The sequence below is a fragment of the Molossus molossus genome, unplaced genomic scaffold (assembly GCF_014108415.1).
Source record: "Molossus molossus isolate mMolMol1 unplaced genomic scaffold, mMolMol1.p scaffold_m16_p_18, whole genome shotgun sequence".
Lineage (NCBI taxonomy): Eukaryota > Metazoa > Chordata > Mammalia > Chiroptera > Molossidae > Molossus > Molossus molossus.
The window spans coordinates 40,978,254-40,996,470 of record NW_023425353.1 but is presented as its reverse complement, the minus strand read 5'-3'; the positions used below and the strand labels follow the sequence as shown (position 1 = coordinate 40,996,470).

The 18,217-nt window shown below is 33.4% G+C and overlaps 1 protein-coding gene across 3 annotated transcripts in view; it reads left to right on the top strand.

Moving 5' to 3' along the window:
• The window catches only part of TBC1D5 (TBC1 domain family member 5), a 504,213-nt gene that overhangs the window by 193,022 nt on the left and 292,974 nt on the right, over positions 1 to 18,217 (top strand). For all 3 annotated transcript variants that reach the window (XM_036267496.1, XM_036267498.1, XM_036267497.1), the window contains one exon: positions 2,942 to 3,073. In XM_036267496.1, the coding sequence (XP_036123389.1) occupies positions 2,977 to 3,073 (97 nt within the window). In that variant the 5' untranslated portion in view covers positions 2,942 to 2,976. The remainder of the gene's footprint in view (positions 1 to 2,941; positions 3,074 to 18,217) is intronic.

Below are 18,217 nucleotides of genomic sequence, written 5' to 3'. Positions count from 1 at the left end.
TTTTTTTAACTTAACTTTATGGAGTAAAAAAAAATTAAGTGCTTTTGAGCATCTGACATGAATATATAAACATTATCATGGCGTATTTTATTTTATTTTAGCTATAGAAAGGTTTTTTATATCCTTTCAAAAATATGCTTTGATATCAATTTGCTTATCATTTGTCTGTTCATCATAGAATATGTAGAGTCCCCTTATTTGTATATTTTAGGTATGTGAAGTTTATAACAGTGAAAGAATATTATACTATAAAAATAAGAAATTAAAGTAATGATATGAAAACATGCCATGGGAGATTAAAGAAATGTTTAAGAAATCCAGTGGTGAACTTGGAATATGCATTTTCAAATATTTACTCTTGTGTTTTTAAGCGCATAACAAAATGTATAGAGAATATGAATCTTCCATTACAATAGTTGTCCATGGGCCAGATACAATTTGAAATGTGTTTAATTTGCTTCATGAAGTTCTTTTTTCTTAAAATTAGAATTATTTGCCCACACTTACAAATAAAGAGATTTCACAGAAAATTTGGATTTCTAGCTTGTCTTGAAAAGGTTGAAGCAGAATAAAGGATGCTTCAATTATTCACAGACCCTATCCTCTTATATACCTTTGTTTTATAACTTGTCTATTTATCTCATTGACTAATGGGAGCCAGATGTAGTATAGGAGTAAAGGATGTGAGCTCTGGAGTCAAATAGGATGGGTTCATAGTCTGGTTTTAACACCTAATTTTGTGACTATACAAATTACTTAATCTCTCCATACCCCAGTTCTCTCTTTGGTAAAATGAAAATGATAAAGATATGTCACAGTGTTGTTGGGAGGATAAAATGATGAGTATACTTGAAGCATGAAGAGTGGTTTAGTTGGCATCTGTTCATTGCTCAGTAGATGTTAACTATAATCATGCTTTTTTGTCTGACTACCTTAGGCATTTTAGTTGGTGATCCTTCCTCTCCCTAGTAAAGGACTTCAGCAAAATTTCTCAGATTCTGTTTTATAATATAACTGATCATCTACATTTTGCAATTTTCTACTAGATTATATTCCCCAGAATTCCTTCTGTATAGTACTAAATATCAAAAATTCAATTGAGTACATTAGAGGATCAGTTTTATTCAGTGATTCATGAGTCGGGCAGCATCCCATCTGGCAAATAGAGAGGGGCTCCAAGTTGCTGTACAGAATGGAAGGGTTCTGTAGGCAGAATGGGGACAGAGTGGGTTGTTTCAGATTTAACCTTCCTATGGGGGGATGGACAGGGATTACTTACTGAGGACTACCTCAGTAGTGCTGACCAGGAAATTCCAGGTTGCCTGGTTAAAGGTCACATTCCTGAGAGAAGCTAAAATTACAGTTAGGTTAGGTATTAAATCTTGGTTTGCTGATGTGGGGTTTTACTCCATTTTGGGTCTGCTATTTCTTTTTTAACAATTGTAAGTATTCAATATATGTTGATTGATTTGCACACAAACAAATACTGACAACTGACTATATTTATGGATTTAGGATTTACAGCTTTAGAAATTCTTACTGTATGTTAGCGACAAAAGTTTTCTGCTTCCCTTAGGGTTGGTTTTGCCCAACCCTCTGCTTCTGTTAATGTAGCTTGAAAGTTCAAAAACAATTTAATTTAAAAAAAACTTTGTGTAAATTGGAATTATTTATAGACATAAAAATTGAGGGGGAAAACCTTCAAAACTATGAAAGAAAATATAGGTGGTTATTTATATAATCTTGCCTTTGTGAACATATTATCAGACACAGAAACCAAAAAGGAAATATAGATATATTTGGGTGCATAAAAATGAAAATATTATTTATGTCACAAAAATGCCATATAATTTGAAGACAAACACAGTCTGAAAAAAATATATGTATCCTATGAAAAAGGTTTAATATCCTTAATATTTAAAGCATGCTTAAAAATTATGAAGCCAGTTATAAGAAATAACATCCACACAAGACAATAAACAGATGTCAGAGAAAACATACTAAGTCTTTAGTAGTCTCACTAGTTACCAAGCAAATGCAATAGAAAATTTGGCTGTTGCACTGGTCTCCCCTCTGTCTCCAAAAAAGCAGAATTACCCATACCCACTGTAATGAAGATCCATGGGAAATGCATTGTTGCGTACAAATCTTTCTAGAGCAAAGTTTGTGTAAAACTCAATCACAAAATCTTATTTTTAAAGTATATATGTTTTGGTCCAACACTTACAAGACTTTATCCTAAGACAATAATCATGGGTGTGACACAGAGATACTACTAAAAGATACTTATTGTGAATCTGTTTATATGTTGAATAATTGAAAGCATCCTAATTGTTTACTAATATGTAATTGGTTACATTAAATTGTTATAGCTGTATAATGGATACTAGGGATGCATTGCAAATGGTAATACAGATTTTTTATGAGAAGGAAAACAGGATAATTTATATAATCAATATGTTTAGCATGATGGATCACATTAAAAGTATGTATAAATTAAATGCCCAGAAGAAAGGCAGGGAAGGATATGTAAAATAAACTGAAATGTTAACAGCAGTATTTTTAGCTAATACAATTATGAATGGTTTCAGTTTGCTATATTTTGAAAGTTTCTATTGCAAATGTGTACTATTTTGGCAGTGAAGGATAGGGATGTTACACATGTGATAATAACTTACATTTCAACTTTTGTGCAGTTTATTGACAAGGTGATTGGGCATTGAGGTAAAGGTTACCAATGAAGTTCAGATTTGGGGAGAAACTGTTGACATGGTAATTTACTGCCACTTTTTCAATTCTCTGCATGTGCTGCCAGTGTGTAGTAGCCATCTCTGGAGCTTGTAGAAAACTTGTTAATGTCTGTAATGCTCATTTAATCATTGGGTTTTATATTCTCATAGCAGAAAGAAAAATGTTTTTTTCTATATTTTTCATCTCCCAGGTAGTCACTTTTGCTGACTCTGTTCAGCTTTCACAATGTATCATTCCTCATCTGAAACCAGACATCCTCTGCAGCCAGAAGAACAAGAAGTGGGCATTGACCCCTTGTCGAGTTACTCAAACAAGACCGGAGGTGAGTTGTGTGTGCAGGTACATTCTGGGGTTACTGGGAAACCTTGCAGAGGGTTTCAGTTTGCTCTACCTGCCTTATGTGTGTGATTTCTCTAGATGAAGCCAGGCAGGGCACCTTTGAAGAACATTTCCCTGGATAGGTATAGAGCATGCTGACAGGAATGAAGACCACAAAACGTCAGCTTCCAATTACAGACAAAAGCATTAGCCAGACATTTAATGTGCTGTACTTTGTTTTTAAAAAACCATAAACTTAAACGATTACTTTAGTATAAGGATGTGGAAATGCAAAATGACTTTTGTCAAACTTTTTTTTAAAGGAGTCTATGCTTTTTGGTGTTGATTTTGCAGGGAATTTTTCCCTCCAGCAAGATGAGATTATTCAAAATAAAAGATTTGCATGATTCTCCTTTTTTAAAAAAATTGAAATTTATGTTGTACTTTTACAGATCTATGCATTGAAATTGTTAAAAGATAACTTGTTTAAAAGTTAACTGTATTTAGGGCCAACCCATTAAAATTTATTGAATGTGTATATATCAGAACTCTGTTTTTTTCTCAGTCTTAGTAATAATATGGTATTTTAGAAAGAATAAGTTTCTGAGAAATCTTGAATTGAAGCCTTATCCTTATTGTTAACTGATTTACTGTTTGATAAAGTTAACTTTATTGACTCATGAAACTCCCTGTAATTTTTTTTACTCATGAAGTACATAATAGGATTATGAAATCTATTTTTAAAATTATAATTAGTCAAAGTAATTTAAATGTGTTTTATATACTTCAAATACAATTTTTTTTCTATATCGATATACAGGTCTGCCATTAACTCATATTTTAGGAATTTAAAAATAATTGATTTCTTCACATTTTAATATGTTTTTATTGATTTATTTAGAGAGGAAGGGAAAGAGAGAAACATCGATGTGTGAGAGAAACATCAATAGGCTGCCTCCTGCATGCCCCTACTGGGGGATCGAGTTCACAACCCAGGCATGTGCCCTGACCAGGATTCCAATCAGGATGCTCAATCCACTAAGCTATGCCAGCAGGGTGATAATTGATTCCTTAAAGAGGCTATTTCTTTAGTATACAAGCTCTTGACTTTATGGAGTATATAATTTGTCACACAACACACACATATATATGTGTACATATATACATATATACATATATATTATATGTATATATATGTGTGCATTACATATATACATATATATTATATGTATATATATGTATATATGTGTATATACATATATATACATATATATACATAGATACATATATATTAATCCTCACCCAAGGACACTTTTCATTGATTTTTAGAGAAACTGGAAGGGAGGGAGGAAGAGGGAGTGAGAATGAAAAAGAGAGAGAGAGAGAAAAGCGTTGATAAGAGCAAGACACTTTGAATGGCTGCCCTCCCACATGACCCTGATCAGGGCTGGGGATCGAACCTGCAACCCAGGTATGTGCCCTTGAACAGGAATCAAATCCATGACCCTTTGATCCAAGGGGCAATAATGCTCTAACTGCTGAGCAAAACTGACCAGGGCATAAAACTTTTTTGTGATTTTATTTTTATATTTGCTTTTATTTAAAAGGTCTCAAAAAGACTGCTGTTTAAGATTTTGAAATATGAAAAAAGAAAAAGTTATTAGTGTCTCATTTCAGTTTCAGTATTTAAAAACTTTCAAGAATATTGCTTTCCCTAGTGATCTTTTTCCTTAAATGCAGTAGCCTTTAAGAATCACTCATAGCCCTGGCCGGTTTGGCTCAGCGGTTGGAGCGTCCGCCTGCAGACCAGAGTCCCGGGTTCGGTTCCTGCTAAGGACACATACCTAGGTTGCAGTTTGTCCCCGCCCCGGTTGGGGTCATGTGGGTGGCAGCCACTCAATGTGTCTCTCACATTGATGTTTCTCTCTCTCCCTCCCTCCCACTCTATCTGAAGATAAATGCAAAAAAAAAAAACAAAAAAAAAAACCTCATAATTAAATAAGTCCAATTATTTTGCAAACCCTTATATCAGTGGATATTATGAAAGTCAATATGTTTTTGTTATACATTTGTAGTTTTACCAAAATTTTTTACTGAAATGCTTATTTTAGAATAGACTTGTGGGTTTTTTAAGTGCATATTTTTCTCTGGTCTAGTTCATTAAATATTGAGGCTTTTCTTTTAAAAAACTGGTTAAAAAACATTTTAAAATTAATTTTATCTTTTATTGTTGCAGGAATGAGTAGCTACCTTTACTGAAAAGGCTTTTCGTTTATATCCTAGCCTAACATTTCTATGACATACAAAGTTATTAGGACTGAATTGATGTTTAAAAGTGCCATTAATTCATTTACCCCAAATGTTCATTAACAATGTAAATGTATGCTGATGTTCTATGAGACAAGGAAGTGACTAATGACTCTTCCAACTAACAACACTTAAAATGAATAGAAACTTTAGATAGCTAATCTTGAAGTAATCAAGACCCTCATTCAGCTTGGCATCTCTGTATGCTCTAAAACAGCTGTCAACTGTTAAAAATATATACAAAACACACATACGCACACGCACATGCAGAAAGAAAGATATGTAAATATCTAGTTCTTCAAAGCCATAAAGGTTACTAACCCGTAGTGGGTTTTGTGCATTGTATATGTAAATATTTTATCTAAAGCATCTATTTCATCTTTTTATATTTCCCTTTTGCAGAAAAACGTGTGTTGCATTTTAATGGGGTTGTCATATTTACTTGAGAAATCATCACCTTTCTAGTATGTTTGTTTATTTTAATATGTGTCTTTCATGGGGTCCTCCGTGTATTTGAAGTCTTGTGCACATTTTTCCCACAGAGGAATTTGTGGATGATTCATTTTCTAGTAATCAAACATTGGACTTTAATCAGTGGTTTCCCTATGTAGGATTCATGTTTTTCTTCGTAATTTCTGTTATAGATTTAATAAGTAAACAAGTAAGTCTTTAGTTTCTCAAATCTGAATTTAAAACTTTAATGAAACAGTACATTACTGAATGAAATGATTTTGAGTATTCTGGAAAGCATTATTAAAAGTAGCTACATAATAGGAATGATAGAGAGAAAACTGTGTATCATTGGTTTATTTTCATGGGTGGTTGAGGAAAGTGGGTAAGATTGGAAAAAAGAACTGTTTGGATATACACATGTAAAATCTTAGGGCATATATTCCATATGAATTAAACTTTTAACTGCTTTAATTTCTTTTTCAAATAGAGAATAGCATAGCAAGTATGACATTTTCTGTGTGACCTATTAAATTTAGTTATATACATAAATTAAATTCCAAGCTCTTTGAACAAAGGATATTAGTTAATAATTGACAAGTTACATGTAATTCATTTGAACTCATAAAAAAGCAAAATATTTGTTCAACTATTAATGGTTATTCATTCTTAGCATGGAACTTATAGTGATCAATTAAATGAAGAAAGTAATAATTTTATTTTAAACTGAAAACAACAGTATCAAGATTTAGGAAAACTTAACCTATTAATAAAATAACATTCCTGGAATGACTACTTGTTTTCACAAGCTTATAAGAGATTGGAATGTTGCTCATGGTGAGAGAACGTTTTCCTCTTTTGAGAATAGCATTTTGTTACATATTACCGGTGTTTTTAGCTTCAGTTTTTTTATGCCTTCTTACTTACAGCTTTTATAGTATTTAGATAATTACTACTTAATGTAATGCCTTTTTATATAATATCTATTTCAAAGCTTTCTTTCTATCTTCATGTATAAAATATTTAGTAACCTACACTAAAAAAAATCTAAGATGTTCTGAATATATTGCCTAGTCCTTTTTTGCCTCTTGTAATTTTGATTTTGTTCTAAATCTTCCTACCTTTCTGTTATAATATCATAGAGTTTTAGAACTAGAAGAGAGTACCTGGCTTTACTAATGAATACATTGGTAATAATTAAAATAGTTCATTGACGTTGATAAAATTATTCTCTTCTGTTATGATCTTTAGTATTGCTTTCCATGCAGTGGAAAGTGGATTTAGATTTTGAATAAGAGATATATTTGTTCTACTTAAGATACCTGGCCAAAGTATAGGATGCTGTCTGAATCATTTTACTCACCTTAAGCCCTGCTCTTGGTCTAATTGGCTAGAGTCATCTTAGGGAGGAAAAAAAAAGTCCCTTCCTGACTTACAGCTCTTAAGTGGTTTTCCATTGACTAATAATAAAATTCAAACTCTTGACCATGGCTTTTATGGTTGTCTTGCTAAAGGTTCAAGAAAATAGATGCTTCCATGGGACAGAGTCATTGTGACTATGACAAACGTGGTGCTTTTTTATAATCTCCCAAGAATCCAGTCTTGAGTATGTACTCTATATTTCAAATAAACTAATTGTGTGCTCTATATTAAACTGGCATGAGTAATAAAGGGAAACATTACGGTAGTACTCAAAAAAGTTAAAATCAATGGAAGAGGAGTCCTGGACTCTTGGAAATTTGGAGGAGCTACAGTCTAGAGCCAAGATGGAGCGATTTGTAGACAGAGAGGGGATTGTTATTTTCACTGTAATAATAGAAGTGAAGGGAAAATGAAGATGTTTAGGTACAGTAAATTCATTAGTTCAGTAGCAGAGAGTTCAGTGAAATATCATTGATGTTTTAATCTCTTTTTTTGATAAATCAGGGTGAGGTGATTTGCTGAAAGTGAGTGATAAGATGAAGCATTTGAAGATGTGTGGAGAGTGACACAGGTTACATTGAGTTGATAAAGAATACATAATCTTGGGAGCCAAGTTTAGATTAGGCATTCTAATTTATAAGTGTTATAAACTTGTAAAGTTGGATGATTATGTCCAGCAGAATTCAGTACCTAGGATTTAGCCACAGAATGAAGCAGGCAGTGTTTTTGTCTGGAGAGTATAGCAAGTGGACCAGTAGGCAAGAAAATTGATAGTGCAAGAATTCATTGATGGTTTGAGAATATAAGGAAGTTTGCTCTCATGCAGTGGCATTCTACGAGGGCAGAGTAGAAAGTTTTGGAAGGGGTGAAGTCAGAGAAGATGAAGTATAGATTAGTATGGTGATGGGAGATATAAAGGGGATATGGGAACAGTATAAGTATTTGATAAGTACATTAATTCCCTGGAACGTTTAGTGTTAGCCAATAAACCAGGTCAATACGTTATTAGTTCTGTGTAATGATTTGGAACCTACTTTGATTTGGATAGGTTTAGGTTTGAAGTCTCTTTTTATTTTAACTACTTTATATTTTAAGAGTGGATTTAGATTCACAGCCAGATTAAGAGGAAGGTAAAGATTTCCCATATCTCCTCTGCCCCACATATGCATAATATCCCCCATTATCAACATCCCCCACCAGAGTGGTTCATTTGTTAGAACTGATTAACCTATACTGACACATCATAATCACTCAAAAGCTCATAGTTTACATTAGGGTTTACTCTTGGTGTTGTACATTCTATAGGTGCGGATATATGCATCAGGATGTATTCATATTACAAGTATCCGACAGAGTATTTTCACAAAATTCTCTGCACTCTGCGTGTTTGTCTTCTCTACCCTCCTCCCCATCCCTCAACTCCTGGCAACTACTAATCTTTTTACTATCTGCATAATTTTGCAAGAAGTATTTTTTAATAAAACATTCTCCCTAGGTATCCAGGAAAAAAAAGCAGTTTAGGTAGATGATAAACTATAAGGTTATAAAGTTACCAAGGAAAACAGTAGCTTTGTTGAAAATAAAGATTGTAAAATAAATGAAAGAATGACTTGGAAGTTCTTAAAAGACAATAACAAAAGTATATATAAAGAATGGTTTTTAAAATATGTCCTTAAAAACAGATTTTAAGTGTCATGACAATAAGTAGAAGTGAAATCACAGAGCAATCCACGTGCCATGCCCAGTTCCTCTAAATTAAACTGTTCAGAAGAAACTTGGAAATGAGAAACTTCAATTTGAAAGGCCATGAGATCTGAGTCATTTTCCAGAGATGTCAGTTCAAAGTGTAAGATAGGTGGTAAGAAATCCAATGAAAGAGAAAGGAAGGAGCTGAGGATTGATTTGTAGGAATTCTTCATGATTAGAAATTGGATAGAGGGAAAAGTATTTTAAAAATATTGGAGGAATAGTGAAAATAAGGGAGAGATGGAGGTACGTGAGAATTATAGAAGCTACAGATATGAGAGTTTCCAGAAGGTCTACAGTGGTCAGTACTTCAAGGATTGCATAGGCTAAAGAGTGTAAAAGGAGAAATATGTAATTCAGTGTTTGGAAGAGAATTGATGATCTATAATTAGTGGTTAAGCCATTTTCAAAATACTAACTCACTTAAGTGGATAGAATTGAACTCAAAATCTGATTCAGAATTAACATAAAACGAGAGTGGTTAAATATCAATGATACACATTTCAGTGAAGAGGAAGGTTAACTTACTTTTTAATATCATATTTGAATGAAGCTTTGAATACATTTTGCTCTAACGATATATGATTAATCTGAGCTCATGATTAATATCAGCTCTAGTAGTTTTTATTCTTAACTTGTATTTTATGAGAATTGAAAATAAGTTAAATTAGTTTGCGTCACTATACTTTTGCTATTGAATAGATATTTTGAAATAAGAAAAAAATTTTCATACAACACTTGTACTTTACTTTGTACTGTTCCTTGAATTTTCTGAGAAGGAATCCCGAATGAGCAATATAGGAAGGCACAAGGGAAAAAACATTATGTTAGCTTCAAGCTGTTTTAGTTTCACATTTTAGGAAAATTTGAATGTTTCAAATGGAAGAAATTAAGAAAGTAGTAAATCATAAAAATTGTAATATCTCAAGTTATTTACTTTAAACAGCCATTTTCTTTTATTACATCTCCAGTATTAAAAATATAATTTTCTTGAGTCTTTGGAAATTATCTTATATTCTCCCATTTGGTAATTACTGTATTCCTATAAATTACAGTGATTGTCTTTTCTGAACTTAAAAATCTATTTAGTTTTAGTCAGAAAAACTACCTACTAGCCTTGATTTTTCAATAAATAGTGAGAATTTACTTTTACTTGCTCAAGTCATATATAAGGCAATATGTGAGCCAAATAAATCATTTATATTATGGGACTATGTGTAGTTAAATAGTACTTCTTCTCTTACTTTATCTTACCCTCTTCATTCTTCTTCTTTCAAATATGGAGAACTTGGCTTTGAAGCATTTTTGTTTAGTGACAATTTTAGACTATGTCTGATTTTGACCAACCTTAGTACACAGCTATCACTTTAATCAGACTTGTGGATAGATCTGTTTTACTGAACGTAAAGATTTTCAATCATACATCTTGGCATGATGGTTAAGAAATTTCAGTGATAACTCAGTAAATGAATAGAGATAATAGAGGCATATACATTTTATCACACATAGTAAAAAGTCTCAGGCCACAGACTGGATGTTCATTCACTTGTTCAAAAATATTTATTGATCTTTTAGTATCTGGGATTAGATTATTAAACTAGTAAACCAAGTGCTTCCTTTCAATGAAATTCATATTTTAATGTGAGATAGTTGAAAAAAAAAAAAAAAAGAAAAAGTAGAGAAATGAGAAACAATAGGAGAGAGTGATCAATACTAGGCAAAGAATTAATGTAGGGTAATATAATGATTCGTGAAAATTTAGATTTTTATGGAAGATCTCTGTGAAAAGTTAATATGTCAGCTGCATGTGAATGACACATGAGGAGAAGGAGCCAAGCATGCAAAGATGGTGAGAGGGAGAGAGACAGGCAGACAGAGACAGAGAGATGGAAAGAAAGGAACTAGCTCACAAAAAGGTTTTACAAAGGGAATACCTAAGATAGGAATAGGCTTGTTATATTTGAGGAACTAAAGGATGTAATTGTGGCTAAGGCACTGTGGGTGATAGGTAAACGGCACAGGATGGGTTTAGTAGGCCAGGGCCAGATTATGAGAATTTTGTAAATCAGGCTGAGGAGTATAGATTTATTCTGAAGACAGAGCGTGAACAGTCTGTATTGTTGAACTTGTAGTTTCTTCTCAAGAATGAAGGCCATAACTTTTAAAATATATATCCTTATGTATTATTGATACTAGGCATCTAAAAAGTAATGTCTGATTTACATTGAGTTGTAGTATTTTTAAAATTCATTTTCATGTTGCAGTTTTCTATACCAATCTTTGTTTCCTCATTCTCAACATTTAAACTCTTTATAATGGTGAAGTAATTTCTGTTTAATCCGAAAAGAAAGGATGCCCTAAAAGTATCCATTTATCTAAGGCTCAGATACTCTGTATGGTCTGTTTAGTAGTACCATGCTACTGATAATGAAATAGTAGTAGTCAATGCAGTCTGGTGAGACTTTTTCTGTTTGACCCATTGTGTGCACGTATGTGTCAGACTTTTGTTGGGGGGAGGCATATAATCATTTTTTCCCCTTTGCTGATGTAATGGAAAAAATTTGCTCCTCTAGGACATATCAGAACAATGTATTTAATGCTCTTCAATTTAATTTGCTAGTATCACAATTAATACAATTAAGGTCACTTGAAATGAAACTATTAACAAATTGAGTAATTTACTTTAACAATGTCAGTGTAGTCTCACAATTACATTTGCTTAATGAGTATACAAGCTATTATTTAATAGCATACTTCACATACAAAAATGTAACAATGCATTCTTGGCTTCTTATAACAGAAAGAAAGAAACTTTTAATGGACTGAGTGATTGTGTAGAAAAGCTGCTAGATATAAAGTGATAGAACAGAAAGTACAAAGCCAATACCTAGGCCTGGAAGAATGTAAATGAAACAATTACTTTTCTTGGTAAATACATGTCCTATTTATCATTGTATAAATAGTACTGGAAAGGTTTAATGGTAGCTAGGGAAGGGAACATAGAATCTGGAAAATTTAAGTGTTCAATTTTATCTGGTTTTTGCTTAATACTACAATAATATTTTAATTTTTGAAGATCATCCTAATGGAGGGGAACAGAATGGTGTAGAATATAAAAAATGTAGGAAGGAAAAAAAAATTTGTATTCTCACACTGGCTTTTAAAAAATATTTTAACGTTACCCAGCCAGTGTGACTTGGTGGGTTGAGCATTGCCCCATGGACTGAGAAGTCCTGGTTTGATTCCTGGTCAGGGCATATGTCCAGGTTTCGGGCTCAATCCCCACTAGGGGTTGTTCAGGAGGTAGCCGATTGATGTTTCTCTCTCACATCAATGTTTCTCTCTCTCTAAAAAATTGATAAAAACATAAAAATAATTTTAACATGGATAGTTCTTACCTAAGAATTCACTTGAATATCCAATGAAAAAGCTCTTCTTCTAACCTCTGTTGAGATGGAAGATCAAGGGAGGAACAAATGGTTACATTTCTCTTTCTATATATGCAGAGTAAAGTGGAAGGAGATGAATTGTCAACAAAGTCGTAATTAATAAGATCTGCTCTCTGTAAACATGAGAGCAAGATTTACTATCATGTAATCAAGTGAAGATATTATATGGAAGGGAGATAAATGCAATCTAGATAACTCAATATAACTTTAAAAATCAGTTTGATAATTTTTTGCCTAATTTGATTGATTGATTTACGTTTACATTGCTTTCATCCTCTTTTTCCCTTTTGGTTAATGACAACAATTCGTAAAGTTGCAAGAATAAAATAAAAGAAGCAGGCATAAGAATAATTAGGTAATAAATATTTAAATGTAAAATAGAAGAAGCTTAGAGAATCCACAGACTTTGAAATATTAACTGTATCTCATTTCTAGAAAAGAGCTTCATAGGAGTATATTTAGTTTTTCAGTACTTGTATATGTTGTGCAATAATTCCTCCACTGGCTTCCATTTTATATCTGAAATTCTGAGTTCATTCTACCAGGTTGTTTATAGATCAGGTGAGTCAGAATTGGGTAATTTACTAGAAGAACAATCTACTTAGAAAGAGTAGACAACTAGTTTAGGTAATTATTTAAGTAGCTTTTTGTTGTTGTTATTAATCCTCACCAGAGGATATTTTTCCCATTGATTTTTAGATTGGAAGGGAGGGAGAGATAGAAAGATAGACATCAATGTGAGAGAGACACATCGATTGGTTGTCTCCTGCATGCACAGCAACCAGGGCCAGGGATCTAACATGTAACCCAGGTATGCGCCCTTGACCCGGAATTGAACCCACAACCCTTTGGTGTGAGGGTGGACACTCTAACCACTGAACACCACTGGCCAGGGCTAACTAGCATTTTGTGTTTAGCATGGGTAAACTACTACTTATGTAGTTACTACCTATACTGTAATAAGCAGCTCTCATTTGGCCTGATTTGATTTTCATTATATCTGTTCTCTAAATCCTATCGTACATTTTAAAATGATTTGTCTATAAATTCTTTATCCTATCTTATAGAAATTTAGAACAATGACCAGAATCTGATTGTTTCAAAACCTGACTTTTCAAATGTAATAGCTTTAAAAAATACATTGATTAGTTTTATCAAAGAAGGCCAAATGCAAGAAGTAAATTGCTTTCTTCCAAATCTTGCCTGTATGTGGTCTTCATTCTTAGCTCTCTATCTTGAGAGTAAGAAATCACATAAAACACTTTGATAACATAATATGCCCTTAAAGTGTTTATGTCAGGTCTGAGGATGGATTCAACTGCATATTAGGTTCATAGTATTTCAGAAGCACCTTCCCAAGCCTGCAGAGCACCCATGTTTACTTGGATTAAGTGACGTTTTAGCGTAAGCTCTAAAAGACTATCACAGCTGGGTTCTAAGCATTTTTTCAGTCACTTTCCAGTGTAACCAGATAAAGATTTCACTATTAAAATTTAACAGCCACCCAGAATAGTCAACACAACATTGAGGGAGAATAATCTTTGGAAGACTGACACCACCTGACTTAAGAATAAAGAGCCTAGAAATAGACCCATGTAATTAAATTGAAGTGATCTTGACAAAGGAGCAAAGGCAGTTTGATGGAGAATGGATAGTCTTCAACCAACAGTGCTGGCACAACTGTATATCCACATGCAAAAAAAAAAAAAAATCTAGATATAGATTTCATACCTTTCACAAAAATTAACTCACAATGGATTATAGACCTAAATGTAAAATACAAAACTATAAAATTCCTAGAAGATGACATAAGAGAAAATCTTGCTGACCCTGAATTTGGTGAGGACATTTTAGTTTTAGTTTCAAATGCATGATTCATGAAAGAAAAATTTGATGAGTTGGACTTCATTAAAACTGAAACCTTTTTTCTCTTTGAAAGACATGTTTAAGACAATGAAAGACAAGCCACAGACTGGGAGAAAAATCTTTGCAAAACATATCTGATAAAGGTATCTAAAATAAACAAAGAACTTTATAACTCAATAAGAAAACAATTTAATTAAAAAATGGGTTAAGTATTTGAACAGAAACCTCATCAAAGAAGATATACAGATGACAGATAAGCATAGGAAAAGATATTCAATATGATAGGACAACAGAGAATTGCAAATTAAAATGATATACCACTACACACCTATTAGAATGTCTAAGATCCTGAACACTGACAACACCAGATGCCAGTGAGGAAGTGAAGCAACAAGAACTCTCATTCACTGCTGGTGGGAATGTGGAATGGCACAGCCTCTTTGGAAGACATTTGGCATTTATTTACAAATAATGCATACTCTTACCATGTGATCCAGCAATTACACTCTTTGGTATTTACCCAGATGAGTTGAAAGCTTATGTCCACATAAAAACCTTCATACAGTGTTTATATCAGCTGTGTTTATAATTGACAGAACTTTGAAGCAGCCTAGGTGTTCTATAGTAGGTGAATGGATAAACAAATTGTGGTACAAGTGTACAATGGAATTATTATTCAGTGATAAAAATAAATGTGCTGTTAAGCCACAGAAAGGCAAGGAGGAACCTAATATACACATTGTTAAGTGAAAGAAGCCAATCTGAAAAGGCTACATAACATGATCCAATGATAGATATTCTGTAAAAGGCAAAACTCTGGAAACACTAAAAAGATCAGTGGTGGTGACTGGGGATGGGGTGGAGAAGGAGGAAGGATGAATAGGTAGGGCACAGGGGAATCTTTATTCTTTATGATACTGTCATGATGGATATATGTCATTAAACATTTGTAAAAGCCCATAGAATGTACAACACAAAGATTAAACCCTAACGTAAATTATGGACTTTAGTTAATAATGTATCACTATTGATGCATTCATATAACCCAGTGTACCACAATAACGTAAATTGTGAATACTAAGTGGAAACTGTGTACATGAGGGTGAGGGGTACGGGGAGGATATATGCAGGGGAGGGGAACTCTTTACTTTCTGCTCAATTTTTTAAAATCCTAAAACAGCTCTAAAAAATAAAGTTTGTTAAAAATATAAAAATAAAAAGACCTCCGAGTTCCTCTTCCATTAATTTTTACTTCTCCAAGTAAGTGGTACCATACCTTTTCTCTTCATTCACCATGCCACTTTTTTTTTAATTAATTTTTTTTAATTGATTTTAGAGAGAGAAGAAGTGAAAGGGAGAGAGAGATAGAAACATTGATGAGAGAGAACATTGATTGACCGCCTCCTACATGCCCCCCACTGGGGATTGGGCCTACAATCTGGGCATGTGCCCTGACCAGAAATCGAACTAGCAACCTTTTGGTATATGGGTTGATGCTCAACCACTGAGCCACACCAACTGGACCATGCCACTTTAATATAGAGCATGTACTTAGTTTATTTGAATTATACAGAATATTCAAGCCTAGGAACTTTTGAAATGACCAGTTATAAAGAGAAAAAAGTGTGCTGTACTCGCTCCTCATGATATCTCCCAATTAAGTTAACTCAGACCATTTTAGTTTATAATCGGTCTTACTCCTGAAATAGACTAAATTCTCTTATAATTGAATTCTGTGGGTAGTCTTTCGCATCAACATTACCTACTACCAATCTAATCCTTCATTTAACAGTGTTTTTAAATTATTCTCTCTTTAATTAGTGGGTAATATCCTTTTCTTATATGACCAGTCCTTGATCTTAAATTGGAAATAGTCTTATAATCATTTTTTCTTATATTTTGAATAGCCTGGTTAGTTATAATTGACACTGTAAAGGAAGAGTCTTAGTATATCAAAGATGCCAATGTGAGGTCAATTTTTATACTTTTTTGGAACTGAGATTGGCAGTTTTTTTCCTTAAAGGGCCAGATAGTAAATATTTTAGGTTTGTAGATTATGCCATTTTAGCTGGAAAGCAGTCATAGACAATATGTAAACAAATGCCTTGGATGTGTTTCAATTAAACATTATTTACCAAAATAGGAGGTCAGACCATTTGGCCCATGGGCTGTAGCTTGTTGATCTGTTTTAGAATAACCATTACTATGTTATTAAAATAAGTATAGATAAGTGGAGTGTGACAGAGATTAATAGGATGTTCCTTTTTTCCAAAAATTAAAAAAAAATAGAATATCTTAAAAACTGGGCTTGTTAACCCAGCCAGTGTGGCTCAGGGTTGAGCGTTGACCCATGCACCAAGAGGTCACTGGTTTGATCCCTGGTCAGAGCACATGCCCAGATTGTGAGCCAAATCCCCAGTGTGGGGCATGCAGGAGGCGGCCAGTCAATGTTCTTTCTCATCGATGTTTCTGTCTCTCTTTCCCTTTCCCTTTCTCTCTCTCTAAAAATCAATAAAGAAAATAAATAAATAAAACAAAAACAAAACTGGGCTTTGTTAGCATTGACTACAAAACCAAAGTGTTGCTTTATGTGACTTTAGAGGCATCTTGTCAAAAAGACTCTTTTGTTATGACTCCTTAATATACTCACTAATTTAGCTAGATTGCAACTGTGCTAGTTAGTATAATGAAATATACTGATTTTTGTATGTTGATCTTGCATTCTGCAGTTTTGCAGAATTCATTTATTAGTTCACGTGTGTCTGTATTGTTTAGTATTTCTTCTATATAAGATCATGTCTGCTTTTAATAGAGATCTTTTTACTTCTTCCTTTTTAATTCATATGCCTTTTCTTTTACTTGCCTAATTATTCTGCTAGAATTTCTAGTACAGTGCTGAATACAAATGGTGTCTTATTTGTGATTCTGTTGTAGAAAGCTTTCCTTTAGTTTGAACATATTTATGACAATCAGTTTAAAGTCTTTGTCCAGTAAGTGTAATGCCTGGTCTTCCTTAGGGACGTTTTCTATTAATTTCTTTTTTTCCCTGTCAGTGAGCCATACTTTCTTGTTTGTATGCATGCATCTTAATTTTTTTGTTGTTGAAAACTGGATAATTTTGAATATTATAGAAACTATAAATGAGATTTTTTCCCCTCCTCCTTGGGGTTCTTCATGGGGTTACCAGACAGGTTGAAACATTTTACTACATTTTTCTTTTTTAAAACAAGGTCTGTGTAGCTCACTCTGACTTTAACAACCTGCACCAGATCACCACAGTGCAGCAGCTTCTTTCTTCATTAATCTTTCCCCACTTTGTTGTAAGTTTTTTACTAGATTTCAGATTTATTCAAATATTGATTATTAATAGTTTTGCTTTGTTTTGTTTTGGCAACTTAGTTATTTTTGTGGAGGGACAGAGCCCTGGAGTTTCCTGCTTTGCCATTTTTTTCAGTCACTCCTGATGTACTGTGAAGAGGCTTTTACCATGATAATTTAAAAAATCTTATCTTTTATTTATTTATTAAAGTAATTTTTTTTTCCTTTATTGATTTAGAGAGAGAGAGAAACATCGATGAGAGAGAACATTGATTGGGCCACCTCCTGCATGCCCCCCACTGGGGACTGAGCCCACAACCTGGGGATGTGTCCTGACCGGAAATCAAATCATCGACCTCTTGGTGCATGGGTCAACGCTCAACCACTGAGCCACACTGGCCGGTATTATCATTTTTTTGTTGTTGTTAATCCTCACCCAAGTGTGAGGATATTTTTTCCATTGATTCTTGGAGTGGGAGGGAAGGAAGGAAGGAAGGAAGGAGGGAGGAAGGAGGAGAGAGAGAGAGAGAGAGAGAGAGAGAGAAAGAGACATCAATGTGAGAGAGAGACATTGATTGGTTGCCTCCTAC